Source organism: Apium graveolens, unplaced genomic scaffold (assembly GCF_009905375.1).
Source record: "Apium graveolens cultivar Ventura unplaced genomic scaffold, ASM990537v1 ctg6750, whole genome shotgun sequence".
Lineage (NCBI taxonomy): Eukaryota > Viridiplantae > Streptophyta > Magnoliopsida > Apiales > Apiaceae > Apium > Apium graveolens.
The window spans coordinates 1-22,095 of NW_027419751.1; the positions used below are offsets into that span (position 1 = coordinate 1).

General features: G+C 36.3%; 1 protein-coding gene across 1 annotated transcript; it reads right to left on the bottom strand.

Annotated features, from left to right (window-relative positions):
• Positions 1–6,731: 6,731 nt before the first annotated feature.
• On the bottom strand, positions 6,732–8,210 carry LOC141703557 (ubiquitin-ribosomal protein eL40 fusion protein). Its single transcript, XM_074507040.1, has 5 exons — positions 8,054–8,210; positions 7,864–7,950; positions 7,634–7,736; positions 7,029–7,095; positions 6,732–6,931 (listed from the first exon to the last, which is right to left on the bottom strand). Exons 1-5 carry the CDS (start codon positions 8,154–8,156, stop codon positions 6,905–6,907), a joined length of 387 nt encoding a protein of 128 aa, XP_074363141.1. The 5' UTR covers positions 8,157–8,210; the 3' UTR covers positions 6,732–6,904.
• Between the last annotated feature and the right edge of the window lie 13,885 nt (positions 8,211–22,095).

A 22,095-nucleotide genomic window follows, 5' to 3' on the forward strand; every position in this document is an offset into this window, starting at 1 on the left:
GCGAGGTTCATTGTGTTCGTTATTTGTTAGTTAATTTCTGATCTTGTTATTTTGAGGTAGGTGATAGCAGTTCAACCGCCGTGGTCCGGTGGCTACGTTCCGGTGACTAAACCTACTTTTGATAAAATTAATGTTATTGATCAATCTAAGCATGATTTACACTTCAGTTTGAATGTTTTTAATTCCTAATTATTTTAATTGACTTTTTTGTTTTCATAATTGATGTTCTATTAGTTAAGGCGCTTATATGTTGCAAATCTGTTATTAATTTTGTGCGATAAATTAAAACCGTTTCTTTAATTAGACAATAATTTAGAATTTACTTAATGAGATAATTTTGTGTATGTACCTTCATAAATTTTCAATGATTTTTCAATTTTAATGAACCTTAATTTTTTTACTATAAATGTTGCAACTTATTTTTTGTCACAATTTGCAAGATTTCATGTTTGGATCATTAGTGCGTTGATTGAAGGGTTTTTTTTGTACCTTTAATGGGTTTATTAGTGTCTTGGGCTATTATTTGTACCTTTTATAGGTGGCCTTTTGGTGGCGTAATTTTTTGGCCTTTTAGAGGAAGTAATGTACCAATTTGTATCGGCTTATTTGTATCAAACTAAAGATTTTCTTTGGTTGGATTTTTTATTTTTCCATTCCTTTTAATAATTATCGAATATGATTTATTATTTTAATATATTTTCCTTTATTTTACTTGTTTTTACCTACAGGATGCTGGAAAGAGTTTTAATGGCAAATTCTCTTCTCAAATATTCAAAGCACAATCATTTATTCAAGGACCCGGATCTGAAGAATTTTCAGAATATACTAGTATTGTTCTTAGTTTATGTACATAATGTACTTTTATAGGGTACTCTTTTCCCCCTTGAGTTTTTTTCCCACAAGGTTTTACTCTTGCGGGGTTTTAACGAGGCCTTTTGTGGATTATCTTTTCTGACATTTAAAGGTGATGTATCTGAGTTTCCGTGAGTACTTGCTTATTCTTCGGTTAGATGAATACTTTTAATGAATGAAAGAAACTGGTTTCTCAGGATTGAAACTCTATCCTTCCGGTTTGTAATCTTGATATTTATATCAAATGGAATTTTTCCTGACAAACAAAAAATAGTTGATTGTTCTAAATCGTTAGTGGGTGGTGATTTATGATTTTCTAGTTTGGTTGTGCTTATTCGTCTTTGATGCGTAGCTAACATCTAAGATTGTTTGTTAATCTCTATTGAAGTGACAGTGAATATAGAGGTTTAGAACTTGTCATGCTAGTATAGGTTTATGTATGAATTGACATGCATAATTCGTGGAGTAATTTTAACCATCTACACACCCTATGTAATCATAATAGATAACTTGTCTTAAAACCGTTATGTTTTTAAAATCTATAGACATATAGGGTCTAAGCATAATTAGATTCTACTCAACTTTTATCTGATTGTGGATGCTTAGTAGTAGGGTATACGTATATCGAAATATAGTGTATACTAATTTTGTGTATCTGATTAGTTATCCTCACCATCGCATACTTTGATAAAGACATAAATTTTGAATGAAGTATTTAATGAAGTTAGAATCTCATGTTTATTCAATATAAGTAAATCACTTTTATTCTCTTGTTAATGCATGTTCGCTATACTCTCTTTTACTTAGTTAATCAACCTCAAATTTGTTACTTGTCTTAGTTGTGAACGATAATCATACATTTTTGCATAAGTGCATAATCTAAACTTAACCTAAAGCAGTCTCTGTGGGAACAAACTTGACTTAAATCTTACTACACATATGATCGCGTACGCTTGCGTGGTTTTTGGTGCGAAAATACTGAGGTTGGAGTAGAACAGATTTAGGAAATTAGAATACAATATCAAGATTGGCATTGGATTAAAAAGATTTTCTGAATGTACCAATTTTGTTATCTTAAGGTATAAATATTTAATATGGGTAGCACTGCTCACAGAATGTTTCATTTATCGTGTTTTATGGGGGGGTTTTATTTTCTTAATCAGGACAAGCTTCTAGGCTCATAAGCATAAATTTTGTCCCGGGTTTCTTAGAAATCCAACATAGCAGCTACGCCTTCAGTTATGTTTGCTACAACTCAGTCAAATAAAGAAAAGTTAGAAGGCAATCAAAAACCCTTTTATAACGAGTGTTGATATGTGAATTTTTTCTGGTTTTTCTTTTACCTTCCCGTTTGAATTTAAATTGGAAGAGGTCCGCGTGCAAAAGATGTAATTAGGACTCTCATATCATATCATAGGTGAAAGAAGAAATGTGGATATATACGATGCAACCTTATACTTTTTCTTAAAACTTCTTTTAGTATAGGGTTCCTATAAGCTTATAGTTCTATTTTGTTTCAAATAATTTTTTTCAAGTTGAACTGAATTCATTTTTTGAGAGATAAAAAGATAAGGTGTATAGAAATTAGCATTAGTTTTAGTTTTGGATTGTCGTCCAGACTGTATAAACTCATTTTATTTCATAGATATCCTCACTGATTGACGCATCACATACATGCATCTATAAATTGCAACAATGACTCATGATTTTGTATTGTTCATATTATTTATCTCAAACATATTCATGTAAAAACACTTAAGTGCTGTAATATAGATATAGAAATCTACAAGCTTAGTTCTACTACAGAAAATAGTATATTTAATTTGCAAAATCTAGAGCAAACTGTCGAGGAAAAAAAAAGCTGTGACATGCATTTGATTATAATGTTTTGTTGTACATGAAATACTAAGAGGGTAATATATGGTGAACGAATATAAATTGTTCTCAAAGCAAAAGTTATAATGAAAATTGTTAAATTTTTTAGTACAATATTCTATTAGTAATAGTAATTTTTTCAAACATTATTTTACATATCTTTAGATATTTATAAATCATATTTATGAGTATAATAATTTTAAAACCGCGCAAAACGCAGTTTGTCCAACTAATTTATGTTATATAACAATATAAATTTTCAATTTGACACACATTTTCCTCTATAGTTTACCTCTTATACTGTTAGTACTACATTTGGCCAACGAAACCAGTGAATGAAAATTGATTGTCAACCAAACTTTCAACTCTTTCTTTTGTTTTTTTGCAATCCTTCACATTTATGAGTTGAATGAGTGAAAAAGTAGGGTACTCGTTAGGCGCGTTTAGTTAAGGACTCTGGTTTTGAATACGACGACCGACACCTACCTTTTACTCACTTCCTCCCACTTAAAACTGTCCACCTTTGACTTCATTCACCCCCGTTCACTGGTAGTAGTAACTTTACATGGACAAAATTCTAGTTTTGCAAAATATTTCAAATAATATAATGCTAAAATTTCTTTGTTGTTCTTAATTATTGAATTATCTGTATATGACCATTTTCTTCATAAATGAGGTAGGAATTTAGTGTATACACACGAGTTCCACCAATAACAAAGATTATTTAAAATATTATTAGGATCTCTTTTTGCTAGGTTGCATTACTCAAATATTAATCTAATCTCCGCATGCATTCTCCGAATTTTTATATAAATCATATTCTCTTCCTTTTTTAATAGTCATTTAAAGTTAAATCTCGTTAAATTAATAATCTCGATTGATTAATAATTTTTTATAGTACGGATTCGGGCCTCTTAACATAAGTTAATAATTTGAAAATTATATAAGTTAATATTTTTTTATTAAAATTAGTCTCATTTAATATACAAATTATTAACTCTATCATCCTGTTTCAAAAAAAAAAAAACTCCATCATACATTAAAATGATATATTTATTCTAACATGTGCTTTTCATACAAGACTATAACGTAACTAGTTTACTTTTGAAATTGCATTATAAAGGTCTAGCATATTATCGTTGTTTAATACTACATTTTCAGCTTTACCTTCTTTATCTACATAAATATCTCAAGACAAGTGCAAAAAGTAAAAGGATTTAAAGAGACGGAAGATAATTCACATAGTTTTCCATAAACTTTGTTTTTGTCAATTTTTCATAAACTTTTTTAAAAGAAAAGAAAGAGAAATTTTTCTTTGCTTTCCATAAGTCATTTATCTAAAAGTTTTTTAGAAAAAAAGAACTAGAAACGTAATTTTTTGGGGGAATAAGGTTTGCATGATTAAAGATTCAAAATTTTAACAAATTCTGTACTCTCCCTCTGTCCCACTTGGGATGCGTTTGGTACTAGGTATTCAACAAAGGGAAAGGGAAATAATTGGGTCATTTCCTTTATTGATGTTTGTTTAGTAAAAACAATCATTCTCTTTCCCCTTTTTTAGTTGTAGGTTTACCCCTTATTCCTCAAACTCCATTCATCACCTTCCACTAGGTATTTGAACATCATTTCCCACTTTTATTTTCTTATTTCAATTATAATTTAAATATTGGACCAAAAAAATACATAAGTATGCAAAATTAATTTTAAAAATTAAAAATGATTTATAATTTAGTTTTATAAATTAAAATAATTTTGATATAAATTTATATGTTAATTTATTAAAAAAGTTAATGGTGCTATTAAATAATTAAATTTGTTTATCTATTATAATGTTAATATATTATACTGTTATAATATAAATATATTTGACTATATTGAGATTGTTTAATATTAAAAATAAAAAATAAATATAATCACGTAAATTTTCATTCCGTTTCCGGATCTGAACCAAACACGTAAAACAATTCTGGGTCTTTACTTTCCTTTCTCCTCTTTTCCCTTTCTCGATTCCATTCCGTTTCCCCGAGATGAACCAAACGCCCCCTTATTGTGGCCACATTTTTTATTCTGTCTCTTCCAAAATTATTGTCCATTTTGAGTTGATATGATAATTTAAGTATCAATTATGTTAATATTTTTAAAAAATAATATAATTTTTCGTTAACTATCAATTTGTTTAATATATAATTAAATAAAAGGTGGATATGTGTTTGGTGACAGAAGGGAGTATAATAATTGCTACCTGGGAATTTTTTGCTGCTGCTTCAATTGAAAATACTCTTCGGCGCAGCATTGTGTTTACCGTCCCGGTATTCTATTGATACAAAAGTGCACTTTGACACTTATGTCGTCATTTTTAGTTGGACCGAATAAAATAGAATAGATTGAAATTAAACGAAACAATATGAATTGAGTAGAAAATTTGAATGGAAATAAAATAGTGTTCGGATAAAAATAAGAATTGGCATGTGCAAATAAGTCAATTTCAGAACGAAAACTGTAGATTGAAGTTGGATACTAAGAGTATCGTCAGTAGGCAAGAACCCTAAATCTTAGGTGGGCAAGAACCCTGAGTTAAAAACACCTCAAATATATCAAAAATAATTATTATAGATGCTTTCCCATTAACTATAATTTTAGTCAACATATATCTATGTTGGCTATATTTGTCTGACCTATATTATTTTTAAATAATGGTTGATAAAAACAACATTCGTAAAGAAATATAGGTATATCTGCCATCCACATTAGAATAAATAGAGTTTTTGAAAAAACCTACTAGCAGAGGAAGACCTCATAGGGATAAGAGAGATAGGGCTAAAAAAGACCTGTAACGAAATTACATATCATCAATTACCCTAATATAATAAAATATCATATTTATAATAACTTGAAAAAAATACCGGAGTAAATTAGCTTAAAGATTCAGCAAAATTTACATAATTATTATTTTAACCAATCATTTTATCTGATGTCCATCGGAGATACTCTAAGGATGGTATATCCATAGTGAAACCCATGACCGCTGCGGGGAGACCTCTTGCCCTGCTGCTGGCTATTTTGTTATTTCTCACTCTCAAGTTCCTGGAATAACTCCACCAGTACGTTACTACTTAGTTGTGTCATTCTATTCCCATATGCTAATCGCATTCCCAAATTAATTTTATGTCAGCCACATTATATCATTGCAGTCAACATTTGAACATTTAGAAGTTACAATTCCATTTATTAAACCATTCAGGTAATCACCAACACTAGAATTCTCTGAACAAATTTATATCAAACTCGTCTACCCGAATTGAAGCTGCTTACAATGTTTGACATTTGCAGGGCACTCTATTAAAATGACGACGAGTAATGGAGCCGGGCAAAACCTGAATTTCATCACCTTTGATTTTAATGTTTGATAGTTCACAGCAGAAGAGGCCATTGGAAACCTGTGAACTTCACCCTAAAGGCACTAAATTCGTCAATCATATGTGGCATACCATGCACAGGAGCATTCGGACAATACACCAAGTGCAACAACCATATGTAGAACACCATGCACTGGAGCACTGGGACAATGCACCAAGTGCGACATTAGATGAGTGAAAATAATAAGCTATCAGGCTTTTACAATCAATACCAGAAGCCCTACAATTCAGTGAAACTCCAACAGACAATTATAACAGTAGGGGGTGATATATAGTTCAACTCTGATTCAAGTACTCGGGTAATGGACTAGCTGTTTAGATAACATATATCCCTCTAACTAACTATTTGAACTAAAGGGATCCATCTAATCACAGAGCACAGAATATGTGAATTCCTACCCATATTATCAGTTCTACTTCACTAATTTAGCACAAAAAGATCTATTCAGTAGGACTCTCCACCTAATCATTAATTAGATCAGTTTTTGCTTCCCTGGAAGCTAGTGACCAATTCAGACTAGTAGCAACATTCGGTACCTTGGGGCTAAAATTAACAATGCATCATAATATCAAAAACTAAAAGGAACGTTAACAAAAAGAAATCCATCAACATTTTGCTAATTCAAGGTCTTTAAAAGAAAGCATATTCAATTATGCATACTAGGACATAACATAATGTTTAGTTTCATTAAACAGCATGACAAAAGCTGTGCTGCAGATAGAACGCTTGCTGCAACTAGCTCAAGGAAATTTGCAATCGTCTACTTAATCTTCTTCTTTGGCCTCAGCTGCAATCAAATACCAGCAAAGTATGAAGATTATTCATGTACAAGATATACAAATTGTAAAGTGCACAAACATTAAGTAAAAGATAAAACATCGAACCTGGTTGCTGTGGCCACACTTCTTCTTCCTGCAGTTGACAGCACGAGGATGTAGGCGGGCATAACATCTAGAACAATGAAAGTTTACTATAAGAATAAAAGTTGGACCACATACAACTCATCAAATAGACGCAATATAATAAACGTAAAACCTAACATGTCATTCTATAATCAAGTAAACATCATTGGAAAAGCAACAAATATCCCCTACAATCAGTCTTTTTTCAGCTAAGTTGTGCAATATTCTTATGGTGTTATCAAAATTAAGCATAAATGATAACAAAAACAAACACTCTTAATACAAGTAACATCAAAAGTATCCATCTCAAACATTCTAGCCTACCCAGACAAAGTACTCCTAAACTACTATATAACATCATCAACCACTAAAGAATCTCTAACAGTTCTACTCCCTACTCAGAACACTAAAAAACAGATTAACCAAAGTGCTGACGGGTACAAACAGAACCACCGAACAATAAAAAACAACCGAACGTAACATCAATTTAAACATATAAAAACTTCATGCATTTACAATTCAACTTGAACTATTCTAACATCACAAATCGACAAAAAATGTAAAAGGAGGGGAAGGGAGGAGCTTACTTGCGGCAAATCATCTTCTCCTGATTATACTTCCTAGCCAAAGCCATCAAAGAAGGCTCAATAATCCCACCACGAAGCCTCAGAACCAAATGAAGTGTTGACTCTGTATTATTTCATCCAAAAATCAAATCTTTTTAATACCCAACACAACTATTCATCCCCCAATTAACATATACATACATAAATGTGTTAATTTAATAAAAAAATGAATAAATAATAAAAGATATAACCTTTCTGGATGTTGTAATCGGCAAGAGTACGGCCATCTTCCAGCTGCTTTCCGGCAAAGATCAATCGCTGCTGGTCAGGTGGAATTCCTATTCAAATTAACCACAATTTTAATCAACTCAAACAATTAAAAAGAAAAAAGAAGAGGAGAATTAAATTAAATAATTAAACATAAAGATATGTATAAGTTACCTTCCTTGTCTTGGATCTTAGCCTTGACATTATCGATAGTATCACTGGACTCAACCTCGAGGGTGATGGTCTTTCCGGTTAGGGTTTTCACGAAGATCTGCATTTTCGCCTACTGGGTTTATGAGCTGCAGTTTTGCTCAAACGCTTGCTTTTATACCTCTTTATTAGGGTTTCACGTTGCTGCTGTTGGGCTGCACCCTCTATCTAGCCCACTTGGTCAAAAGCCCACTTCAATTTTAACCTTCTTTTTTTTCTCTTCGAGAACTACTTTTTCGTACATATAATAGAATTGTATAATGTCCAAGCAAGTAGGGCTGCACATGGACTGAGTTGGATCGATTTGACCCTTTTAACAACCCAGCCCATTTAGTACGGGTTACAAAAATTTCAACCCATTCATCTCAAAAAAAATAAAGAACCCAACCCTACTAATCGTTTGACGGGTTGGGTTAGTTAGGGTTGGGTTGATCGGGTTATAAAAAATATTATATCACAATCATATTATTAGAAGTGTTATGATACATAATTTTTACCACAAAGATATTTAGAAGATAAATTCACCATCGCATATAAAATAACTAAAATTAGTTGAACTATGTCGAAAGAAAAAATCTACAACTAATGAAGTACATTACTATCTCCAGCAGTCCGGTTCCAAAAACCAAACTCAGTAGAAGCACAAGTACAGAGCACTCTAGCATAAGTTGTAATAGCTAATAGTTTTGTGTTTCCATTAAGTAACATGACAAGAATAAAAACAAATAAGTTGTTTATACAAAAATGCACAAAAAATCTCTACACTGATATCTTATAAGCTTATGTCCAAGTAATATATATGAGTTTAAATAACTACTTTTGTTTAAAGGAAAATAAGTGTAGTTGAGATTGTTTGTCATGTTGGTAGGAAGGTAATCAAATGATGGTAGGAAGGTAATCAAATGATCTGTCTTGTAACTTCTCCTATTAATATCATATACTATATATTATACACCGAATACTTGGCTAACCAAATCTACATTTTAAAAGGCAATAGCGACCAAGTGATTCAATACATGAATTATTAGACTGAGTAGTAATCTAGACTATAATCATATAAAATAGTGTATATATATATATAACCGGGTTGGGTTGGGTTAAGGTTTTAAATATCTAAACTTTGACCCAACCCATTTACAAACGGCCCAATCAAAAATCAACCCAATAAACCCACGGTTTAATCAAAAATCAACCCAATAAACCCACTGTTTTGAATGGTTCTGTTTGGTTGGCCGAATTTAGGGTTGGGTTGGGTCGGTTATAACGGGTTGGATAACCCGTTAGCAGCCCTACAAGCAATGATGTCTTTCGTTGAATAAAATTCATTATTTAACTGAAAGACACATATTTTATTTTTGGACACTTTATACGGTAAAATTTTACTGTCTGAAAATTGAATGCTTGCAATTGAAAAATAAAATAAAATAATTAAATCATTGGTAATATAAATGATTATTTTCTTAAAATTACATTATAAAATATATGAAATATAAATCTAATCAAAGGGGTTTGATACCTGTTTCATTATTAACAACATGAATATTTCATATTCAATAATAAAGTTTAAAAATTGAATTTATAATAAATTAACTTTAACCAATAGTTCAAATCGATTAAGCCAAACATAAATTAAACATTAGACAATTAATGAATTATTTAATCAAAATTATTTTAAAATTTCAAAAATTATTTGAACAAGATTTACCGATGTGACATAAATTATTATTAACGGCTATAACCATCAAATATGGTCAAACCGGCATCAATTTTATTTTTATTTATCTGCAACTCAAACCTTAAAGGTTGAACATTAAAAATATGTAATCTTTAGTCATTTTGAAAAATTAGTACTCATATGAAAATGTATACATTTGATGGTTTAGTCTAGTTTAATGATATTGAATAAGGGGTGTTTATTTCTTGAAATTGTATAGGATTAAAATCAAGAATCGATTCATGAGAAATGAGTTTGAGATTTCACGTCTTATATCAAGTGTTTGATTAAAAATGAAATGAGGATGATATATAAGCCCTTACTTAGTGTTTGGTTGATAATGTTATACCCAAAATTTAGCATTGGATCAATGCGGGTCAAACGTGGGTTGATTAGAGTCAAACTCGGCGTTGTGTTGCAAAGGAGAAGATCAAGGCACGCCCATATAAGTAGGACGCGCCCACTTTTCGTGGGAATGTTTATTCTGTGGTAAGGAGGTTTTGAAAGTACCTACCTGGTGTAGAACGCGTCTAGGGACGTAGGACGCGTCCACCATGGTGGAGGTATCTAGCAGTTGTGGTCCTTTAACAATGAAAGTTGGAGCACGCGCCCAAAGGTTGAGGACGCGTCTTGTCTCTGTGGAATGTCATGAGAGGTAGTTGTTGGAAGAACAATACAGGCTTCATGAAAGTCAGGACGTGCCCAATGTCTCAAAACGCGTCTTATGTGTGGTAAATGCATTCTCAAGGGTGAGCTCGGGACAAAGCATGCATGGAAAATAGCAATCGAGGGTTATTTCTACTAACATATTTGTTGCAGGTACTCTTTGAAAAATTCCCTCCTTGAGACGATCAAGGAGGGGGATGTCCGTGAAAAGCTTGAAGACCTCTAGGGGTGTGCCTGATGATTGAAGGCCTCCTCCTGTATTCAACGGGTGTCCTCGTTGGGGATGTGGGGTTATTATTGGTGTGGGCTTTGGGAACTCTGTTCTTGTATTCAACGGGTGTCCTCGTTGGAGAACTTTGGAGTCATCCTGCACTTTGCACCCAAGAGCTTGAGATCACCTGTCATGTTACATGGTGGGTTATCCTCATCCGGGGGACAGGAACGCGTCCGGCACTTGGGGTGAACCGTGGTTATACCTGCGTTCGTAAATCAAGGGAGATAGCTGTAGCGGAGTGTTATTCTTGCACAGAGAGATGCACTATCCGTGAAGTCTTGCGATTATGGACGAACCTTGGGCCTGAAAGAGATATGTCCTAAGTCCAATCATGTATGAGGATTTAGGAATAACTTTTATATAATCTGTTTTGATTTCATTGATATTAATAAAATACTTGTTTTGTTTTTATTGCGGGCTATATCTATTTAAATGTTTAAATAAGATATACCACAGTTTAGAGTAAATCTTTTTATGGATTGTGATGAGTTCATAATAATGAGACCTAAAAGATGATAACTCTAAACTTAATTAGTTCCTGGTCTTAGGATTACTAACTGGTAATTAATAATCCGCAAAGATCGGTACATACTATGTTTGCTTCATTATGAAGGATGTATGTTCGCATAGACATTTGTGTGGTGACACTATAGCTAGTATGTAGGTGCTTATTATAGAATAAGTTCACTGAACTTGACTCGCACAGCTGAACAACTGATGGAGTTCACTCACGTGTCAGCAGTTGTTCACATAGTGATAGTTGTACAAGTATCCTTAGACTTGAGGTCATTATAGTCATCTTGTGTACACTGAACTATGCTTTGGTTTAGTTCTTTGTCTCAAGGGACAATTATAAGGGTTCTACTGGGTATAGGAATTTGTACACGAAGATAGTGTATGATCAATAAAGGATCTACCCCTTCCAGTAAAGGAAGAAAATGTTCAATGCTGATCCACTTATGCTAGTTCAGGAATCTCTGGCCAGAGTGAATGAAATTAGAAAGGAGCTTCTAATTTACATTAAATAGAACTAAGCATAGTGAATGGGAAAACAAGTGATTAAATAAGATAGGCTTGACACAAGTTGTAATAACCCCAAAATTTTTCAACTTTTTGTAACCCTTGTGAATAGTGTTTTAGCTGAATGAGAAAACTTTTCACGCCACACTATGTAGGGGTTCTGTTATGGATATTCTGGGATTTTATTAGTACTCTATGAAGTATATAAGTGTATGTAAATATCGTCAGAATCCAATTCCGAACACTTTGGTTTTTCCCGAAAATCCACAAGATACGGAGAGAATTGAGTATAAGGTAACAGGATAAAAAGGATTTAAATTTAAGGATTATATAGAGGATCATAAAAAAGGAATATAATGTATTGAGAAAGGTTAAGGGAACCTAAGTAATAAGATCCCGGGTATGATCCTTCAAACGATAAACGAGAACGAAAGTTAAGCGAACCGTATAACAGATCAGCGGTCATTAGGCAAACGATTAGGAAGTTAATCAAAGGGATTAATGGGAATGATGTCATCCAACCAATAGAAAGAAGACAAGGAAGGAAGGATGACATCATGAGGATGAGGTAAGCATGACATGGGAAGGAAGGAGGTGTGGTTGAATAAGAACCACACAAATTCAAGGGCAAGGTAGTAATTTGCTAAATCAAATACAAATCAAGTCAACCAAGCTAGCAAAATCATTTCATCAAAAATCAAAAACAACCAAGGCATTTGTTCTTCACCTTGCTCTCGGCTTTTACACATTTTCAAGGCTAGATTTTTCAAAAATCAAGATCCAAGCATCCTAAATTGGTAAGAAAATTCCCTAATCATCTTTATGCTTAGTTATGGCTATATCATGAGTTTAAGCCATTAATTCTTTCTCTAACTTCTTCATTTAATCAAAGAAGAAGACAATGAATAGTGTTTTCAAGTTTTTAACTTGAACTTTTTCTTGTTTTTCTTGAAGATCCAAGCTTTCCTAAGGCTTCTCAAAGCTTCTTAAGGCTTCCTAGCTCCACCCACCACTTCAAGGAAGGTATACCATTTCCAAACCCTAGGTTCATATATATTATAAGGTGATTTTGATGAGTGGGATGCTATTGTAGTTGTTGTTATGATTTAGAGTTTGAGATTTGGTATGGTAGTGTAATGGAATGGTAATTTTGTGGTTTTGATTTTAAGGAACTTAAGTATGATTAAAGTTAGGTTTAAGCATATGTATGAATGTTTAAAATTGAATTGGTTGGGATTGTTATGATGTGATAAGGATGGATGTTTGTTGTGTGTTGGATTTGAGGATGGTTTGGGTTGATTGTGGATGGTTTAAAAATTTGGAAATCGCGTAAACATAGCCGTCGTAACGTCCGATTTTCTTTGGACTATTTTTGTGCATAGCATTAGGACCCGAGAACCCCCTGCTAGATTATGACCACTGCCATGTTTAGATAGCTCATGTTACGAGCTTCGTTTTGATATGTAGTTCGTTCGATTCCGATGCACGGTTTAGGAGAAACGACCGTTTCAAGTAACGGCGTTTCGCGAACGAAACTTTTTCCCTCGCCTTACTTTGAAACATAGGTTAAAGACCAAAAAGGGTTAATTAATGTGTGAAACATTTATGGTAAGTGTGTTAGGCAGTTGGTAAGTCATTCGCGAAGGAATCGCTTTAAAACTCGTAAAGGTTAAATTATTAAAAATGGCGGAGCCGAGGGTACCCAAGTGACTTAAGCGAATCGGTGAGCGCCAAACAAGCGTTAGAGTCTAAGTTAGTTAAAGTATAGGTTTACAAGTGATTTTGGTTTAATTCCAACTTACTTGTTGTTTATAGGTGATCAGACTCGTCCCGAGCCTTTCTCACCCCCAAGTCGCTCAGGCAAGTATTCTATCCGTTATACTGTTGTTGTGATGAATATATGTATTTGCATTATCTCGCGATAGATGCATGTTGGATAATTAGCAAATGATGCGATATATTGTAGCATGTGATATAGTATGTATGCATGCCTGTTTCATATTCTTGGAATATATATCTGTTGGTTCAGTTGATAATACCTATGCTAGAGGATAGCGGTAACTTGTGTATACCCTTAGTATAGGGACCCAAAGGTGAACATATTTCCAAACCGGGAGTCGATGTTCCCGAGTATATTATATATATATATATTTATATATATATGGTTATAGTTTTTTTTAAAACTATGGATCGAATAAGGTTTATTCGATAACTTTAACTTTATTTTATTATTGAATATTATTTCGAATATTATTCGAAGGCGTATGACTCCTTTTATTATTTATTGAATATTATTTGAATATTCATTTGAGGATGTATGACTCCTTTATTTTATTTAATGAATATTATTTATACTATTCATTCGAGGTATTATGACTCAGCTTATTTTATTTATTGAGCATTATTTGAATATTCATTTGAGGATCTATGACTCCGATTATTTGCTGAAATATATTCTTTATTTTATTAAAGAATAAGATGTCAATAATCAAACTTATTTTCGATTATTCAAATAAAGATAATACTTTCATATAAGTATATCTTTGGTTATTTAATACTCGTTTCAAGTATAAGTTTTAAAACTTCTACTTCAATTATTTTTATAAAGATTATTCTTTATGGGAATATTATTTAATTAATAATATTCAGTCATTTTCTAAATATTCTGGGGACTGATTTACTTCATTAAATCAGCTTTACTCCAAACACTCAATAAAGTGTTTTCGAGTCTTCAAAATGATTTTTAAAAGATAGAGCGGATCCCAAAACTCATTTTTATATTTAAGATCTTCCTTTTAAGGGGATTTAAATACTCGTTCAAAACTTGAGGGATCCGGCTCAGTGGTGTATTTTATATTCGCAACAAGGTCGCAGTTTTGGTAAATGAATTGATTACTTACCCAACGTTCGGGAAGTAAGTCCATCTATTGAGTCGGCATAAGCAACATGGGCGCAGTGGGCGTCCATGATAGTGTAAGTGGCTCAGTGGGAGTCCATCAAATGCATAAGTGGCTGAGTGGCAGTCCAGCATAAGGTCCTAATTATGACCAGGGTGATGACCAGTGGGGAATTCGTCCATCTACTAGTAGAAAAGGTTACTTATGGGTATCTTTGCCTGATCAGCAAGATATCTAGTTTATGCCAAAATTCTTTTCCTTTCCAAAATTCATTGGATGTTTCAAACTCTGTTCATACTTTACATAACAGAGGTTCCAGGAAATGTTTTCGGGATATATATATGTGGATATATATATATCGGGACTAAATAAAGTATCTCATAACTTTTTCATTCAATAATATTTCAAAGATTGAATCCATTCAAGTCTTAACTTGTGGTCTCATCTATGGGATGTTTTTCTTAAAACTCTTTATACTTTGAACAGTGGTAGTTCAAGTAAGCTTTATAGATGATATAAGTGTGGTGAAGTATTTGGTAACTTCATTTCTTGTTTTTACTTATATCTAGTAAGTAATTATCTTACGCACGATAAAGATTCTATTAAGTATCCATTTAGATACTTATATTATTGTTATCACTATACATATTATCTTGCGAGCTGTAAGGCTCACTCTTGCTTTATTTCTTCATCACACAACAACAGTTAGGAGAGATGGCCAGACTCCAGCAGACCCAGCGCAAGCGCGTGGGAAGCGCCCCGCGTCTTCCCGATGATGTTGTAGCTGCTATAGCTGCAGAGGTAGATCTATTGTAGATCCTACTATCTACTTTTGAGAATCAAATTATGTATAATTATAACTTGTGGCAGATAATGGCAATTAACTGTAAATTTATCAAGTAATCATTTTGGGTTGTAATAATTTTAAATTGTGGATTCAAAGACTTGTACTTATTTCAATTTCATCTCTGAGACTATAACGGGTTGTGGTGTGTGTTAGTGTGGGGTCACAGCATAAGGTTATTTTTATTAATTAAGTGAAGTGATATTGTGGAAAGAAAGACCGTGACAACCCGGATCCCCGACCCCGGATCTGGGGGTGTTACAGAAATGGTATCAGAGCTAAGCGTTATAAACCTCAGAGATGATGCGACGATATAATAATAAACTCACAAAGATAATAAGAACTCTTGCCAAGTTCATGGTCGGACTACTTAAAGTAGTGCTGACAGTTAAAACCCTTACGGGAACCCTTATAAGTATCATGATAGTAACTTAGCTCGTTTAATGTGTAGGCGCCTGAGATAGAGGACCCAGAGATATTCGAGCGTGAGCATGATGAGGCATTGCTAGATGTTGAGGATCAGGAGGAGCCTGAGATGGAGGAGGATGAGGAGGACCCCCCAGAGGAGCCTGAGACGGAGGTCATTGCTGTTTCAGATGAGGAGGACCCCTCAGAGGAGTCAGAGACAGAGGTTATTGCTATTCCAGATGAGGAGGACCCGGATGAGGTCCCAGTAGCTGAGGAGCGTGTTGGATCTATGGTAGTGTATGCTGGTATCCCTTTACCCACACTTCCGGTGGTCAGAGCCCCTACCCCTCCACCACTATCTTGGATTCCTGATGATGACAGCTCAGAGACCCATACTTCCGAGCCTAGGCAGACCGAGGAGGCACCCTCAGCGGCTCCGGATTCACCACCTCTTGACCCTGCCCAGAGGCAGTCTTCGTTAGCTCATGGATATGTTCAGGATGTTCTGAGGACCCGAGTGGCTGTTGCCGAGGCCCGACTGGATGAGGCCAGGAGGGAGTTGGATGCAGAGAGGGCGGGTAGGCGTACCCGAGCTTATGAGACCAGGGCTTCTATACCCCGATCCTTGAGGAGGGAGCTTACGGGGATAGAGCTCACGTCCCGAGCGAGACTCAGATCTCTCCAGGGGGACAGGTATGGTAGGATCTCCAGGCGGCAGGCCGACTATATCTTCCGTCGTGTGATGGAAAGGGTTTGGGAGCTGACCCGCTCCGGTGTGTGATTCAGGATTGATGATGGAATAGTCTAGTTGTCTAGTTAGCCGAGGCCTTAGTAAGAGCCAATTTTCCGGGATAGTTGACTTGTATATAGCATCCCTTTTTCTGACTAGACAGATAGACTCTTGTGTATCACTTTTGGGACAGATGACTGTAGCACTGTTGTACTTTTGACCAGATCAAACTATGTATTTCTCGCATTATGTATATATTTGTTTCCTTTCGGTTCAGTTCCATAGTGACGGGATCACTGTTTTATTATTATATTTACTGCACTTCGTATTAGAACTTTCTTAAAATAATAGAATTGCGATATACGTTCTCCCCATTATAAGAGTTGTGCAAGGCACAATGTTGTATATGATTGTGACCTAACGTTGAATTTTTCCCAATAATTGTTTTTATTATTATCAGAATCATGCCGCCAAGAAAGATTGGAACTAGGGCGAACCCTGGGTCTGAGGACCAGGGAAGCCATAATCAGGATAATAGAAACCAAGAACACAGTGAAGAGGAAGATGATGATTATGTGGAACAGGATGACTCCCTGTATGAAAAGGAAGAGGAAACATATGATGTTGAGGGATTTGAGATAGAGGCTGAAGAAGGAGAAACCGAGGTTGAGCAACCAGTACCAAACCCAGGCATGGATCCCATGAGCCAGTTCATGCAACTCCTAAGACAGAATTTGGAACGTCAACCCAACCCACCCCCTCAAGGAAGTAACAATGTTGTGGCAAACTCTTTCAGGGCTTTTAAGTCCCTTAAGCCCCCTGAGTTCCACGGATCAGCCGACCCAGTTGAGGCAAGGGCATGGTTAAAGGAAATGGAGAAATCTTTTGAGATTTTGAGTACCGAGGAGGCACAGAAGACTGTATTTGCTACCTACCTTCTGAAAGGAGAAGCTAACTACTGGTGGGAGGCCAAGAAAAACATGGAGACAGGTGCTATTATAACCTGGGAGAGATTTAGTCAGTTGTTTCTGGGGAAGTATTTCCCGAGGTTTATGGAAAGCCAGATGGAGCTCAAGTTCTTGGAGCTAAAGCAGAATAACTTGTCTGTAGCAGAGTACGAGGCGAAATTTACTGAGTTATCAAGGTTTGTGCCGGAGTTTGTGAGCACCGAGGAAAAGAAAGCTAGGAGGTTTCAGCAGGGACTGAAACCGTGGATTCAGAATAGGGTGGCAATCCTTGAGCTTACGGACTATGCCACTCTGGTGCAAAAGGCAACGATTGTAGAAGTTGGAAGTGAACAGATGCAGAAAGAAAGAGAGGAGAAAGGAATAAAGAGGAAAAGTATGAGCACGGGTGGAGGTTCCGTAGGAAGGAGCTTCCCAACTAGATTTAATCGAGGAGCAGTGTCCCTGCCAGGAAGGAACACTGGGTTTAAGCGACCAATGAGTGTGAGTGTGAGCCAGGGCGGCCAGAAGTCAAGAATGTCCTATTCCAACCAGTCTCGACCCCCATTGCCAGCCTGTAACATATGTGGAAGGAATCACACGGGGGAGTGTAAAGAAAGGCCAGTAACCTGCTTTAAGTGCGGTCGGGAAGGCCACTATTCAACTAGGTGCCCATCATCAACCCCTGCCGTCGTTCCAACCACCAATTGTCATCGGTGTGGACGCCCGGGTCATTGGAAGAAGGAATGCCCAATGAACAAACCAGCAGCTTCGGGAGCAAGCAGGGCTGCTTCTAATAAGCCACCTACTGCGAGGACTTTCAACATGACAGTCCAGGATGCTATGAAAGATTCAGATGTGATAGCAGGTACCCTTTCTCTAAATTCAGTCAGTGCAAATGTTTTATTTGATTCGGGAGCAACTAAATCTTTTATATCAAAGGACTTTGCGCGTAAGTTAAGACTTAAGGCTAAACCCTTGATAGAACCCTTACAAGTAGAAATAGCCAATCATGAAATTATTCCTGTTAACCAGATTCACCCCGCCTGTGAGATAGGCATAGGGGAGCAATCTTTCAGTGTTGATCTGATTCCTTTTAAATTAGGGGAGTTTGATGTGATTTTGGGAATGGACTGGCTATCTAGCAACGATGCTCAGATAAACTGTAAAGGGAAGAAAGTTAAGTTAAATATCCCCGGGAAGAAAGAAGTTATATTTAGAGGAAAGAGGCAGACGCAGAAATTTTTGACTATGGCCCAGGCCAAAAGGATGCTACGAAAAGGAAGTGAGGCCTACCTAGCCTATGTGGTGGACACGCAGAAGGAGGTGCCCAACTTACAAGATATTCCAGTAGTCAACGAATTTGAAGATGTATTTCCACAAGACCTTCCGGGATTACCACCCGATAGAGTGATTGAATTTGCTATTGAGTTGGCCCCAGGGACGGCGCCAGTTTCAAAAGCACCTTACCGGTTAGCCCCGTTAGAAATGAAGGAATTAGCTATCCAATTGCAGGAACTCTTGGATAAGGGTATGATAAGACCCAGTGTGTCCCCGTGGGGAGCACCCGTTTTATTTGTTAAGAAGAAAGATGGGAGCATGAGGTTGTGCATAGACTATCGAGAGTTGAACAAGCTAACCATAAAGAACCGGTACCCATTACCTAGAATAGACGATCTGTTCGACCAGCTAAAGGATGCTGTTTATTTTTCCAAGATCGACCTGAGAACTGGATATCACCAACTAAAGATTAAACCCGAAGATATTTCCAAGACAGCGTTCCGTACCAGGTATGGGCATTATGAGTTCTTGGTAATGTCCTTTGGATTAACCAACGCCCCAGCGGCTTTCATGGATTTAATGAATAGAGTATTTAAGAAGTACTTGGACAAGTGTGTGATAGTTTTTATCGATGATATTTTGATCTACTCAAGGACTGAGGCAGAACATGCAGAGCATTTGAGGATAGCTCTAGGAATACTCAGAGAGGAGCAGTTATATGCCAAATTCTCGAAGTGTGAATTCTGGCGGAATGAAGTACAGTTTTTAGGACATGTGATCAATAAAGAAGGAGTATTGGTCGACCCCTCCAAGATAGAGGCGGTCTCAAATTGGGAAAGGCCAACCACACCCACAGAGGTAAGGAGTTTCATAGGATTGGCCGGCTACTATCGTAGATTTGTACAGGACTTTGCGAAGATCGCAGCCCCTTTGACACGACTTACTCGTAAGACAGAGAAGTTTGAATGGACGGAGAAATGCGAGAACAGTTTTCAGGAATTAAAGAAAAGGTTGATAACGGCTCCGGTATTGGCATTGCCGGACGAAAAAGGAGATTTTGTGATATATAGTGACGCGTCGCACAAAGGATTAGGATGTGTGCTTATGCAGCACGGTAAAGTTATCGCGTATGCGTCGAGACAACTGAAGGAATACGAGGTTAGATATCCTACTCATGACCTTGAGCTCGCGGCAATAGTATTTGCTTTAAAAATTTGGAGGCACTACTTGTATGGAGAGAAGTGCGAGATTTTCACAGACCATAAGAGCCTCAAGTACATATTTACGCAGAAAGAGCTCAACATGCGCCAGAGGAGATGGTTAGAACTAATCAAGGACTATGATTGTGAGATTCTCTATCATCCAGGGAAAGCCAATGTGGTGGCTGATGCCCTTAGTAGAAAGGAAAGACTCCGAATGATAACGACTTCGGAAGAGTTGATAAGGGATTTTGAGAAAATGGAAATAGAGGTAAAGGTAACCGGAACCGGAACTGAAAAGCTTTTTGAGATCTCAATGCAGCCAGAGTTATTGGAAAAAATCAGATTGTGCCAGGAGAAAATAATGAATGAAGGAAGAAAGTCAATGACTGGAGAGGAGATCCATACTGAAAAAGATGATAAGGGGATAATGAGGTACTCCTACCGAATTTGAGTTCCGAATGTTCAAGAACTTAAAAATGAGATTTTGGACGAAAGCCATAGTTCGAGGTATTCCATTCACCCGGGAAGTACCAAGATGTATAGGGATTTGAAGGAATATTACTGGTGGCCCAACATGAAGAGGGACGTAGCAGAATGGGTAAACAAGTGTTTGACTTGCCAAAGAGTAAAGGCAGAGCACCAGAGACCCAGTGGACTTTTGCGACCCCTGGAGATTCCCGAATGGAAATGGGAACAGATAGCGATGGATTTTGTTGTAGGCTTGCCAAGGACGAAAGCCAATCACAACGCCATTTGGGTAATTATAGACCGACTGACAAAGTCAGCTCATTTCATTCCTATCAATGAGAGATACACAGTCGATAGACTGGTGGACATTTACCTTAAGGAAATAGTAACGCGACATGGAGTCCCAGCGTCCATTGTCTCAGACCGAGACCCAAGGTTCAACTCCAGATTTTGGAGGAGCTTTCAGGAATGTGCGGGGACCAAGTTAAATATGAGTACCGCGTACCATCCCCAGACGGATGGACAGAGTGAAAGGACCATCCAGACACTAGAGGATATGTTGAGAGTATGTGCAATAGACCTTAAAGGAAGTTGGGATGATCACTTGCCGTTGATCGAGTTTTCTTATAACAATAGCTTTCATGCTAGCATCGGAATGCCGCCTTATGAGGCCCTGTACGGAAGAAGGTGTCGATCTCCCTTATACTGGGATGAAGTAGGAGAGCGGAAGATGCTCGGACCCGAAGTGGTCCAAAGGACCAAAGATATAGTGGATCTTATCAGAGGGCGACTTGTAGCAGCCCAAGACAGACAAAAGAAATATGCAGACCTAGCCCGAAAGGACAAGGAATATGAAGTAGGGGACTTAGTATTGCTGAAAGTATCCCCTTGGAAGGGATTAATGAGGTTCGGAAAGAAGGGAAAACTAAGCCCAAGATACATTGGACCTTTTGAGATATTAAGACGGATTGGAAAGTTAGCTTACGAGCTAGCCCTACCCCCTAATTTGCAACAAGTTCATAATGTGTTCCATGTGTCAATGCTAAGGAGGTATCATCGGGATGCCAGGCACATAGTGGAGTACGAGCAGGTGGATATGCAGCCAGATCTAACTTACGTGGAGAAGCCAGTGAGGATCATAGATAAGAAGGAGCAGGTGCTTCGGAACAAGGTGATCAAGCTAGTCAGAGTACTATGGCAGAATCATAATGCGGAAGAATCGACTTGGGAACTAGAGAGCGCAATGCTAGAAAAGTACCCCCATTTGTTTTCTGTTTGATTCCGGGACGGAATCCTTTAAAGGAGGGGAGACTGTAATAACCCCAAAATTTTTCAACTTTTTGTAACCCTTGTGAATAGTGTTTTAGCTGAATGAGAAAACTTTTCACGCCACACTATGTAGGGGTTCTGTTATGGATATTCTGGGATTTTATTAGTACTCTATGAAGTATATAAGTGTATGTAAATATCGTCAGAATCCAATTCCGAACACTTTGGTTTTTCCCGGAAATCCACAAGATACGGAGAGAATTGAGTATAAGGTAACAGGATAAAAAGG